A 13900-nucleotide genomic window follows, 5' to 3' on the forward strand; every position below is an offset into this window, starting at 1 on the left:
CCTTTACTCCTGAAAACACAGGCTGTAGCTGAGAGAACACGGTCTCCCACCTGGCTCCCAGCAGGAAGTGTGCTTTGGCTCCTGTGACTGGGCAGGGAAGAATCATTAGACAGGAGGAGCTGTTCTTTCTGACTGCAGATTATTACCTGGGTTTGTAAGGTGGACATTTTTGCTATAAAGCAAAAAGGATTAGCCAAAAAGGATTAAAAAAACCTCTGAAAATATATTTACCAAATGAACTTGCTGGTTTGTATCTTGCTTAATCCCAGTGTGTGTTGGAGAGTGGAGTGTGCAAGGTGGAGGTACTGGTTTCAGAACAACAGGAGCAAGTGCTGTTAAATCGTCCTTGATAAGGTCACACACAAAAACTTAAATTCTATGAATAAAGCTCTAAATTTGCCTTTGAATAACCTTTTAAATCATTCTAATTAAGTCATTAAATTATTATTAATTAACTAAATTTTTGCATGCATGGAGTGGTCACAGGACAACTTCTAGGAGCTGCTTCCTTCCACTATGTATGCCTTGGGATGGAATTCAAATCCTAAGGCTTGGGGGCAAGTCTCTATCCACTGACCACTCACTGGCCCCACCCTTTTAGTTAGTACTCTTCACAGAACTGTAACAGACAATTCTGAAGTCCAATCCTCATCTTACTCAGAAGACCCATGCCCACCAAAAAAAGAGAGAAGGTTTTCTGGCTCCTAAAGGACAAAGTATATATTCCCTCTTCTCCCCTCATTATCCATCTCAATTTTAATTTTTTAAAATGGCTCTAACTGAACAACAAACAAGAAAACTTGCAAATGGGTTCATGGAGCTGGACTTATGTAGACTGCTAGGGGACATTAGACACACTCTGCAACTAGACACAGAAAGGTGATTATGTGCGGAACAGTTTGTGAGCCCATTCCCCTGGAGATGAGCTTGGCGAGTAAAATGCTTTACTAAACTTTCAACCCTTCTATGACAGATGAACACAGCACAGGGAACCTAGTGGTCAGTAAGCCCAGGGGAACATTTTTATACATCTGTCCGGTGTCTGACAAGGGCTTCACTCAGACTGCCAATCTTGACGGCAATGAGCTGCTGACATTAGAGGAGACCACGTGTGTGAAGACATCTGGTTAGGGCTCAGAGACACCGGAAATGCTCAGCAACTGCCAAGAACACGGAAGCAGAGGAAGAAGAGCTTCCTGGCTGGACTTTAATAAATTGTTTCTTCAGGCTCCCCTTCATCCCTCCTTACCCTTTTTTGTTCCCATTTAGGTGCTATGTTCTACAAGCTTTATTCTCTGGGCACTGTGTTAATGAGAAGTGTCCTTGTCCTACCGCCTTTGTGACCCTGGTTGTTACTTTTTTTGGTGGAGGTAGAAAACCCTCACATGTGGGGATCAATCATACTACATTAAGTCATGACCCTGAATGTAGACTAGCTTTTGAAGCAATAACCCATGTTATAAGTGATACCCTAAGCCTACAGTAACTCTTAAGTTACTTATTGAAGTGGACAGATTCTTACAGAAGTTAAAGTTACAAGCTCTGTAGATGAGCCATTTAATTATAGAAGCCCCGAGTTCTTTTAGTTCAGGCTAAACACATTTGTGCCACTAGAAAACATAATGAATACGAACTCATTCTAACTCACACTGAGCCAGGTCGCTGGTAGCCATTGCTAGACGTAGTGTCTAGCCTTAACCTCCGACACATTTTTGGAGGCAGCTCTGGGTTTGGTGTGGCTTTGGGTGACTCTTTGGAGCCTATAGAAGTTAAGCTTTGAATGGATCCACTGTAGCTCTTGTTTCCTACAAAGAAAGAAGGCAAGATGCTATTAGCCAAAATAATAGCAAAAACACAGCACATAACAAAAGGCAGCATTTTCCTCCAGGAGGGGACAGAATGTTCTTTGGGTACAGCAGTCCATCACTTTAGGGAGATCAAAATGTATAGCAATTACAAAATATCACGCCAGAAAGATGGAAAGATTCAGGGAGAAAAATGTCACAGTGCCGAGAAGTTTGAAAACCCAAGGTCCAGAACAAAGCAGGAGAGCTCAGGTGGTTTCCCCATTGACCTTGCTCCTGATTCACCACCCTGAATGGGCCAGCCAGAAAGGCTGGGACTGTGCCATCCAGCACGGGCTCCTGGCTTCCTTACCTTCAGCTGCAGAGATGGATCTGAGAGAGGAAGAAGCAGAGGATCTTTTTAGTCCTGGGAGCCCATAGGGCCCTTTCTTGACTAGGTCTATGGGGGGCGAGACATCCCCTGGGCTGGTGACCGAGGCAACACTCTGGCAATCTGACTCCACATCTGTTTTGGTTGCATCTTCTCGAGAACTTGATTCTGGACTAGTTGTCCAGAGACCTAGACTTTTCTGTCCATTGGGAGATGATGGGGCTGCGATCCAGGGAATCCCACCTGACCTCTCCCTGGGCTGGCAGGAAGTAGACTTTGTGGCACTGTTTTGTTCTGAGGAGTGGGAAGATAGTGACTCTATGCTGCCCATGGGTGTGCTGTCTGGGCTGCTGCTGTAGGAGTCACCTGAGGAGCAGAGAGACAAAAGGGCACCATCAAAGGCCTTGTCCAGTCTGTCCATCACACCTTTCAAGTCTGCCTCTGACGGTGGGAATGTGACTTGCCATACATTCTCTAGAATGATTGTTTATACATCTCTGTGTACTAATGCCCTCTATGGACGAATGTGGATCTTTGAAGCATTTTTGAACTCAATTGAGGTTGAACAAAAGTTGCCTGTGACAGAAGACTCAGAAGAAAGATAAATAGTCTCCTTCATAATAGTATGCATTTTTTTAAAAAAAAAATCAATGGAAAAAGCTTATTCTATTAGAAGACCTATTTTTGCCTTCTTTTTATTTTCCTGATTGCAGGTGGCTCTGAGTTACAAGGTACCAGGTCTCTGTCACCCAAAGGTACCAGCAAAGTATAAGCTGCTCCCAGCATTAGAAGGAAAGTTTTTATTTTTTCATTTTCTACTTGAATATAGTAACACAAGAGACTGGTTGTTGGGCAAGGGTGTGACTCAAGGGGAGAATGCTTGTCTAGACTGCCATTTCACTAGGTTTTTTTCCCCTAATGTTCCTAAAAGTATCAAAATTCAGAGAAATTACACTAAATCATGCAAATATACCTATGTCACAGTTTACTAGACAATTTTCTATTAAACATGGAGCACAGGAAGCACTGGGGGCCTGGTGGAAAAGACATGAACAGTGAGAATCACCATAATGTAATGTCTGACATAGGCTCAAGCTGGCCCACCCTGCCTGGAGGCTTGGCTCAGAATAAGAAGCTTGTGATTTCCTGTGTGCTGTTGGTTTCCTTTTTATTTTCTTATTCTCCTTGGGACAGTCTGACATCCAGAGCTGATTCTTTAAGAACATAATGTGAAAGAAAGCTGGAAAATATCTTTTCAGTCTCACATCCTCTAGCCTATCTGCTGCTCTGACAACAGCACAAAACCTGCCACAAGTAGCACCCAGTGTCCTTAATCACAGCCACAGAAAAAAGAGCAGCCAGAAAACTACTGCCTTTTCCCTTTGTAGCAATAATGAACTTGCTTGTCCAAGGAACCTTATCATGAGACGGATGGGGGCTGTCTCGGCACAAGAAGAGGCTACTAGGTAAAAAAGCACCCACAAAAACATCTATTTATTTCTAATTACCAAAGAAGTGAAGTCAGAATAACCGGAAGAATGAGGACGCTTACTATCAGGCTCTGCCAGGCACGGTGTGTACCTTCCTCTGGGCTTCCGAGAACCTGTGGACAGGCAGATGGCACGGGTCCTTCGAGATCCAGATCGAGACTGAGGCTGAGGAAGAGGAATGTTTGGGTCTGGGGCAGTATGAAAAATCTACAGAGAAGAAACATGGACTATTGTCAAGAAAGAGTGAAACAGCCCTGTGCAACCACATGATATTAGCTTTAATGGCTATAAGAAAGCATCCTAGTGGTGCAGGAGAGACCTGATACAAAACTCCTGCTTTCTTTTCCATCTTCGGAATAACACATCTGAGTTTTCATCTTTGCTATTCCCCATCGCTTATGGTGAAAATGAGATCTGACATCTTTAGGGAACCTATCAAATATGAGCAATTATCTACACCGAGAACCTCTGCTTGTTCATAATGCCCTGTTCTTTCTTTTTGGTTTTATCTCAGGAAAGTATAACCTTGGGGAAGCTTGGTTCTATGTGCCTTTCCATGGAATAGCTTTTTGCAATGCACAGGAAGGTTCTGAGATGCTGAGGCTTCTAGGCTGCAAGAAGGTGGGACTAGCTGTCAGAGATAGAATGAGTACAGACTTCAGATGTGGTTACTTAACAGGACTGTGAGCTTGCACCTTATCTAACGAGGTTGTGTACTTACTAGGAAAGGATGGACTCATTCTTTTAGAAGAATTAGATCAGACACAATGGGCTGAATTTTCTAAGAGTCTACTGAATCTGCCTTTCACAAGTTCTCATTTCCACAGTTACTCTAAGAACTTACACTTTTAGGGGAAACCTTCCTATGGGAGACTTCAGTGATCTGAAACTGTACTTTCTAAGCACCCCACCCCTTGTTTGGAGACAGGCTTTTGCATGTATTCCAAATGAGTCAAACACAAAACTATGATTCTGATTCTCACGAACTGAGATCACAGGTGTGTATCTATGACCACATCTTACCTCATCTTTTATTTAAAATATTGGAATTACTATACAGATAAGAGCCTTAATTCCAGAGGGATAAAGGGAGAACACTAAATCATACATAAACATAAGCAATGTTCCAGTACTTTCCTAATGTGTTCATTGAGCTGAGTATAACTCACTAAAGAAAGACAACTTTAAAAAGTCGTGGTTGGAGAAGAATCAAGCTACTCTTTAGACTCTGAAACACTAAATCAATAGTTGGCAACAAAAATCAAAGTCGCCATAGGGAAGTAATTTGGGGAACTGGCAAAATGGGTGCTTTATAAGAATCTCAGATCACAAAGGAAAGCTCACAGAAAACACAGCGTCCTTAGAATAGGGTTGCAGTGTGAGGAGGAGCTCATACCTTCTCATAGTGCTCAATCAGGATCTCCACCACGATGTTCTGAAACTTGATGTTCATCATGGCAGCCACCGTTTCCTCCTGTGCTCTCATCAGGGTTGGACCAAATATGACACCGAGATTTGAGATGGTCATGAGGTTTTGTTGGCTATGTAGAGATACTCTGACAATAAGGAACACAAACTCTTAATGTAAAGTTGTTCTTTTTCTATCAGTATTGATGTATTAAAAACATCAAGCCACGAAAGAGCAGTTTCCCTGACCAGTACTGTCTATTCCCAATGGGTATGAGTATAAAATATATCAAAAGGGGATTTATAATAATAATAATTAATTGCTTTACAGTAGAGGTCACATTGCTGTGTAGTAGAATCAGACTTATCCCCATGAGCGTACTGTATTTTGACATTGAGTGTCCTACTTCTTCTCCCTAAGATCCCTAGGGAAATGACAAATGTTTAAGGAGATAGAAATAATTACCTTCATCTAAATTTATATATTATATATAAACACTCATAGAATTATTACATGGCACAATGTTCTATGTCTATTGAAGATTTAGTGATAGATCCGGCAAAATGGTTCAGAGGGTAAAAAGTTTCTGATATGCAAACTTGATGACCTGAGTTTGATGCATCAGTCCTGAGATGGATGGAGGGAAGAGATCCCTAAAAGGTCTCCATTGTGCATACCCATACCATCTCCCATAATAATACAAATATGTATTTTTAATGATTTAAATAAAACTCACAGGATAATAACACTAGACAAATAAAAGCTAGTAACTATAAAGGCCAAGATACTGAAGGAAAGATGTCCTAGAGGCTTTATGTTTTGGTTGTTTTTTTTCCCTGAATTAGATGCAATTTCCCTAGAGAAACATTCAGCTGTTTGGTATTTTTGTATTGTGCTTCTAGTAGAACAGACAATTAGGAATATGTGAACTGACACCTATTCTTATAGGCCTGGTGATAGAAACCCAGTATCTCAGACACCCAGGATGCTCAGACAAGCAAATGTGAGGTTCAGGCTCTCTCACCGAGTTATATCACGAGCTCTAATGAAAGAAAAATAAAGACAAATCGCTACAGTGAATCATTTCATCATACAAATAAAAAGTCATCTGTCTATCTATCTGTCTATCTATCATCTATCTATCTATCTATCTATCTATCTATCTATCTATCTATCTAACCATCCATCCATCATCTATCATCTATCTATCATCCATCCATCTATCCATCTACCTGTCATTCATTTGTCCATCCAACCGTCATTGGTCATCCATGCATTCACAATGATCTATTATCTATCTACATCTACCTATGTGTCTTTTACCTATGTATTATCTATCTGTCATCCACTTGTACATCATCTTAGCTACCTACCTGCCTACTTACTTACCTGCTAATCTAAATGAAAGAAAAATCTTCAAGAAAAAATGTGACTCCCGAGGAATAATCTGCAGTGTCAGTATGACTTGAGAGAACTTGTTGACCTTAGTCATATCTAGCACTGGTCTACAGATTCACTGTTCTAACATACTTAAAAGAACTGAAAATACTATAAAATAATGTGCATTTTTTCATACATTTCCAAGTTGAAATTAAATGTTTTATCACTCATTTAATGCTCACAGAGGACACAAGTATCTGCCTACTGGAGACTTCCATATTGATACATAGACAAACATATATCTTAAAAGCAAACTGCATACCATTTTTTAAAGCTCACTCAAGGGAGTCCAATTACAACAGCAATCACATAGCAGCAGCGTTTACTTTAAAAAAGACATGAACAAGCTTATCTTAACAAGACTAACAAGTTATTAAATGAACATTGTGAATCACAGAATTACTTGAGCAGGTGTTTAATCAAGATGTCCAGCATCTCTCTGTTTTTCTCCGGCAGTTTGTGCACCAGTGCATGGACGGCCTCCACCCTGTAGTTTTGGTCGTCTGACTCTGTTATGTAAAAAGGGTTAAAGATGTAATTGTGTTCAAACCTGTGTGTAGGGAGCCGTTTGTGCTGCACCCAAACATGGTGCCGGCTTCCCGCCGAGAACTCAGCAAACAGAGCTGTTGCCCAGCCAAGAGACTTAATGCGCATGCACCACATAAGTCACAGCCCACCCCCAGGGCACGTGATTGAGCTACAGGAGGATGCACCAATCAGGTAGCAAGACAAGTCTCCTAGGCATGTATAGCAGAGCATTTTTGCCCCCACGTATGAGAAGGAGAGGAAGACGGTGGGGAGATTGCGGGAGACCCCACGTGGAGGGATGGCGGAGAGGTGCCACGTGGAGAGAGACTTGGTAAAATAGATTGCGGGAGGTCCCTCGTGGACAGAGACTGGACAGAGAGATCATTCGTGGGGAACTGCGCGTGGGAGGCCGTCTAGACAGTAGAACTCGGTAGGGAGTCCCCGACTCAGAGACAAGTTTCCTGCTCATGAAGCCCCTGCTCAAAGTGCTGTTCAATAAAGGTTATCCGCAGAAGAAGCTGTTTGTTTTGTTGCACGCCTGTTCCTAGTGGCGGGAAGCGTGGGCGCGTGACACCTGTGATGGAAACTTTAGTCATGTGAACATCACACCCAATCCTGCCATTAATGCCTTAAAATGTTGCTTCACATGTTGCTATTAACACATCTTTTAGGCTAACAAATGCTGAGTGAGTCTGTCTATGACTATAATGTTAGGAAGTAGAAAAACCAAATTGCATTGTTTTGTGCCCCTTTTCTCATTACTAAACTATATTGTTCTGACCTAAGCCATTTTCTGCTTGAATTTAACAATAAGACCTTCATAAATATAATACACATGTGTATACATACATGTATGTGGTGGAGGGTATGAATTACAGTTACTGGTGTAGACTGCTCAGTGTGTTAGTTGATATAATTCACATCCCTACACAGAAACATGTTACAGCTCTAACCCTGTGCGATCAGAGGGAGCTAGTGTCCCTCTTCAAATCATAGTCAAAGGGAAAATTTAGTGTGACTGTGATTGTTTGAATGAAAATGGCTTCCATGAGTTCATGGGGAGTGGTACAATTAGAAGATAAGTCCTTGTTGGAGTATGTGTGTTCTTATTGGAGGAAACATGCTGCCATGCTTCCTGACATGATGGCAATAAACTAAAAGTCTGACTGTAAGCCAGCCCCAATTAAGTAGTTTCCTTTATAAAATTTGCCATGGTCACAGTAGATCTTCACAGCGCAAGCAGTGACATTCCTGAAGTGTGGGGATTATATAAACAGAAAATAGTGAACTCATAACATCACTAGAACATCTAAAGATTGAGAAACCATCTGAGCTAGTCTAGTACTGTCAGACTAAAAGACTGGGTTCCTGTAACATTTCAGAAGGAACTGATGTCTCCCATTATCATTAGCAAGTTTGGGCACAAGTGCCCAGCCTTTTAAGATCTTTCTCAAACTCTTCATGTTATATCACCTAGACATGCCTGTGTGGAGAGAGGAGGAAAGAACCAGGTCAAGTTCATTCTGAGGACTCTCTAAGGCAGTAGAATGGAGATGCCAAGACTCTGACCTATCTGCTAAATATATGAAGGTAAGAACATTTAGAACCAAGGCCAGAGTAAGGAAAGTGAGCCAAGAAAATATGCCTGCATAGGCAAAGAGAATGGACAGTAAATGCAGTGAACAGAGATCCCTCACTGAGTGAGGAGAAGGGGCAACTATAATTTTAGCCTTTAAGATCTGGAAGGAGGAAAATGGCCCAAAGCTCAAGGCTGGAAATGGCTACCAGCTTAGATTGCTACACTGTGAGACTACCTCAAAAACAACAATGAGACCCCACTTACCAACTGAACCAACCAGTCTAACAACCAAATAAAAATATGAAGACAAAAGTACCTCATAAATCCTTCATGAAGCTGACCCTCTCTTCCAGTGAGGTCTAAATATTCCTAGGATTTCAGTAATGTTTCCCTTTTCACTAAAATTCATTACAAGAAACTTGACTCTTTCTAGTCTAAATTCATTCAACATATGACTTAACACTAAGCACACCCTTGCCTATGACTAAAGGTAAAGTTTAGACTTATCTGCCTAAAAATATAGTTTAAATGTCAGGTTACTTGATAATGTTTTCCAAATATGGAAGTAAAGAAAACTTTCAACCACAAACTTATATCAACCCAGTTTTATACATTTTAGACAGTTGCTCAAATATTACTAAGTAATATCTTTGGATTTAGAGTCTAAAACCAAAATGAATGACAACAGCCACTCATTTATTGTCCTGGCCGGCACTATACACTAGTGCCTTAGAGCAGCCTTTTACCTACTCCAGGTCCTGTCTCGTCCATCAACAAAATGAGATCATATTCCTCTGCTCTATTCATTTTGCAAAGCTGTGTTAATATAAAGACCATGTTGGATGGAGAATATTTTGGAAATACCTTAGAAAGGTGATGTGCTAGTCTATGGCCAGCCATGATTGTTGTACACGTGGCCTGTGTTACCTGACACTTTTACTGACAGATAGCACTTTTGGATCATTTCAATGCATGATGGAAATGAAGAAAACTGTTTGGAGGATTTGTTTGTGGTTTTGATTTTCTTGACTGTGAAGAATAAAGAATACTCTTAAATTACAATTACACCTGGTACACTTCTAACAAAGAAATGCAAGCCCAGAGTTACCGGTGTAGGTCACTATAATTTGCACTGTGGGAATTAATCAGATGTCAAGCTGTTGGTCTGATGCCAACAGCTGTAAAGTGTGTACTACTAGCTCCTTGGGTTACATTCTTACTGTCTTCCAGCTCCCAACTCCTGATTTTCCAATTAAATCCACTAATGTAACACTATGACCCCCAGTGACATAGATAAATGGCAAGGATCTGGGAATATAGTAACTTCAGGGGGAATGCATTTAAACAGGATTCCGATCTTTATTTTTCAGGCTTAAGAATGTAAGTCTAAACACTGACATAACTTCCTTCATACACTTGTGATCATGTTTATATCCACAGTAGCTGTCATGAGGGTGGAGGGGTTGCTCCGTGGTTAGGGACACTTACTGATCTCATAAAGGACCTGGGTTTAGTTACCAGTACCCATATCAGAAAACTCATAACTGCCTGAAACTCCAGTCCCAACGGATCCAATGCCCTCTGGACTTCAAGGGCACATACATGATACACATAAAGTCACGAAGGCATCGCACATAAATAAAACAATAAAATGTAAAAGTTTTTCTATCAGCCAGCTGGTTGTAGTGGTGCATGTCTTTAATCCCAGCAGTTGGGAATCAGATGCAGGTTCTCTGAGTTCAGAAGTCAAGGCCAACCTGCTCTACACAGCAATTTCCAGGAAAGCTAAGATATACAGAGAAACCCTGTCCCAAAAAAAAAAAAAAATTCCTGTCAAAGAAAATATATTTTGTCACTCAAGAAATTAGAAGTTTTTAAAGCCTTTACAAATCATAAGACTGTCGCCTCAATAACAATGGATGTTGGGGTGTAGTTTGTCATATTAAAGGACAGAATATTTAGTTTACTGTGTCATTTTCATTGGCTTAGAAACCACAGCAACAATATGCCATATTGGCAATATTTCTAAGCAGCATGTGAAAAAAATGCCGAGGAGATTCAGTGTGTGTTTGTAAGTAAAGGCACCAGAGCTGGTCGGCCGAAGGTGGTCAGGTGCACGTGTACTTACTGACAGCAATGATGAAATCCTTGTGCAATTTGTAAGTCATCAGTGGTTCTGCGAGGCACCTACAACAGACATCAAAGAACAGCTGGAGCTATAGGAACCTTTGTCTCCCTACATTTCCAGGTCTTCTTTTAAAACTCTGTGATTGTTTTCAGCCAATCAGAGACAATGCAATGACTAACACGACAATTGGCTGGTTAGGTAGTATGACAAAGTTCTAGAAGGGTCCTCCAGACAGTGCTGAACTGCAGGCCTTAGGCAGTCACTGGCCCTAAGCACTCTTCCCACAACTGTGTGAAAAGGGATGCTACAATGAGAAGGTAGCTCTGATGGCAGGGGCTGGTCCAGCATGCACAGCACCATGACTGCTTCCCTAGTACCCCATGGATGGCAGTGCGTGCCTGCAACCCTAGCACTGTTGAGGTAGAGGCAGGGGGCTCACAAGTTTATGGCCATTCTCAGGCATGAAGTAAGTTGAAGGACAGTCAGAGGTAGAAGAGAACCTCTCTCTCTCTCTCTCTCTCTCTCTCTCTCTCTCTCTCTCTCTCTCTCTCTCTCACGCCCTCCCAGAATGAAAACAAAAAAATATTAGTGCTATAACTTTAGAAAACTCATTTCAATATCTTTAAAAACGCACAGAAAGCCTGACATATTTAGGAAAACAAAAGCACTAACTTGGGACTCACAGCTCTTTAAGTTACTGTTGGAAAAAGCACCACGAGTTTCCTAATGGAAGTGCCTCTTACATGAAGGCTTCAGCCTGGGCAGTGTAGCCCTGCACACGCATTCCACGCCAGCCCATGCTCACTTTCCAAGACAAAGGCGAGCATTCGTGGCCAGAATCCCCAGCACCAAGCCTTCCTCACCTGAGGTAGTTCTTCAGCCCACTCGTGATAGTCTTATTGTCCCACAACTCGATGTCGATGTCCATATCAGGAGGAGACTTGGGGGCTGGAAAGAAGAACAATTAAAATGTTTAAACCGAAATTCCAAATATGTCTTGTGACAGGAATGCATACCAATTCAAATGGGCTGAAGTCAGAGAAATTCACTTCTTAGGACTCCAGATGAGTTCAGGAAACTATGCTCCAGTAGAGTTCACTACTGGAAAGGTGCCTTTGTGATCTGATTGGAAACTCACTCTGCTTCTTAAGCTCAAAGATTCCATGTAGCATTATTTTCTCTTGAATCAATTTCTTAGTAATGGCTGACAGGATGGGGCATGCTTCTAAGTGATAGTGTGGGCCAACATTAACTCAGCCCTCACATATCTGAGGTTGGATTACTACCCTCAGTTTCAGAATGGAGGAGACAGAGACACAGAGAAGCTAAGCAAATTCCAAGATAGCAGAAAGCTGCGAAGCCCTGGAGCTGGAGTTCGAAGTGGGAGGAAGAGAATTCTAAGTCCAGAGCTGTCAAGGCATCTATATGCCCAGGCACAATCCTGTGCTACTTGCTAACAAAGGACCCTTGAAAGAGTCCAACCTCACAAAAATGCCATCTGTTTTGGCGCAGCATTTAAAGCTGAGTAAAAGGACTAATGTTTTAGCAGAGTGGTAAAATGTGGCTTCTTACATCCATGGTCTTGGGTCCAGGTGACAGCACCTCACATTCCAAAGCAAACTTCCAAAAGCTAACTTTTAATATGAGGTAAGAATTAACAAAGATAAAAAATCATATGTCTTAAGCAGAGTTGAATTAACCATACAAATATCCAAAATTAATGGTATCCCTGTTTCCTATAAAACTTACAAAATGTGGTATTCATGAGTTTCTGGACCTTGGAGTTCACTCCTCCTATTCGGTATAGGCCCAAGATGGTGATGCCTAGTGGGAAGAAATTCACAAGAGAATGACTTAAGGAATGTTTCACGCACAGAGTCTAAAATTCCCAGACAAACATGCCCTTGCGAATCTCAAAGGCAATTATCAGTTTTGCTATGGATTCTTGGTCATCCTACCCTGAAAGCACCACACAGACAACTCAGAACAGACACTGCACCGTGGTTTATGTGTTTTGAGATCCTCAAAGTCCTGAATTAAAGCTGCCTATTCACCATCTTTGAATATAAAAATGCATCAAGGATAGAAGACCAATATTTCTTATCTATTTCTTCAGCCTTAGAGAGTCCTCTTTATTCAATGGGTCCATGTCATGCACATATTTATTTCAAAGGCAGGGGTGCAGACTGAGAAAATCCAAGAATTCTACTCCACTTGTTAAAACATGTACATGTAGGAACATTCTGAATGCAAGTTCAAAGAACTCTGAATCACAGAAGGGCTTTTGCATTGAGCAGGTGTCTCAGGAAGTAAACGTATGTAACCACTTTCTGGAGGCAGTTTCATGAGGTCATAATTTGTTTCCACAGGGAAAGCTTAAAGACACCAAGAATGAAACAACTGTTCAAGTCATAAGGGAAGAATGTAAGGCAGATAGACCATGGGTACAGTATTCCTAAGATTGTACCATAAACTCTATTATTTGAAAAACTGAAAAAGCTTGCAATGATAGAGAGTATTTTGTCCTCCAGCAAGAAGCACACATGATATCACATTTGACAAAGCTATGAGAGAAATAGTAAAGGGGTTGGAGAGAGGCCTCAATGGTTAAGAGCACTGCCTATTGTAGGAGCCAGGTTCATTTCCCAACATCCACAAAATGGCTTATAACCATGTATAAGTCCACTTCAAGGACTCTGATGTCCTCTTCTTGCCACCAGGCATGCACACAGTACACATAAATGCATTCTGGTACTCACATATATGTAGAAAAAAATACATTTAAAAAAGAGTGCATATAATTTGATGGAAAATATAGCTAGCTATATATTCACATAGCTTAAGTCTATAGCATTCTCAAAATGGTTTTTGTGCTCATGCCCCAAAGCTCACTTCCATTTCTAACTGAGGGGTTTGGGTGTGAGAGGGAGACATACAGACATATGGGGTACCCTTGCACCCATCCCTAAACTCACCTCTCGTTTCCACAGCTTGGATACATTTTCTCACGAAGTTGAACCCTGCTTCATTTAAGTACACTGCAAGGGAGACACAGTCTAATTAAAATCTGGTGTACAGTTTGCCTTCTCCACTTCAGCTGACTCTGCTCTGTGTCCTCAGTGGTTACCGGCATGCTGATTGCCACTGCGCTC

The 13900-nt window shown here is 41.4% G+C and overlaps 1 protein-coding gene across 2 annotated transcripts in view; it reads right to left on the reverse strand.

The window, feature by feature from the left end:
• The window catches only part of ARHGAP42 (Rho GTPase activating protein 42), a gene marked incomplete at both ends in the record, with an annotated part of 233837 nt that overhangs the window by 7956 nt on the left and 211981 nt on the right, over window positions 1–13900 (reverse strand). Inside the window, 9 exons of one of the 2 annotated variants that reach the window (XM_080930427.1) lie at window positions 1649–1805; window positions 2158–2541; window positions 3728–3872; window positions 5062–5221; window positions 6917–7022; window positions 10749–10807; window positions 11612–11696; window positions 12498–12572; window positions 13724–13786. In XM_080930427.1, coding sequence (XP_080786553.1) covers window positions 1649–1805; window positions 2158–2541; window positions 3728–3872; window positions 5062–5221; window positions 6917–7022; window positions 10749–10807; window positions 11612–11696; window positions 12498–12572; window positions 13724–13786 — 1234 coding nt within the window. Of the gene's footprint in view, window positions 1–1648; window positions 1806–2157; window positions 2542–3727; window positions 3873–5061; window positions 5222–6912; window positions 7023–10748; window positions 10808–11611; window positions 11697–12497; window positions 12573–13723; window positions 13787–13900 lie in introns of those variants that run through there. The other variant, XM_080930428.1, reaches the window with a different exon arrangement.

The sequence above is a fragment of the Micromys minutus genome (assembly GCF_963924665.1).
Source record: "Micromys minutus genome assembly, chromosome: 16".
Lineage (NCBI taxonomy): Eukaryota > Metazoa > Chordata > Mammalia > Rodentia > Muridae > Micromys > Micromys minutus.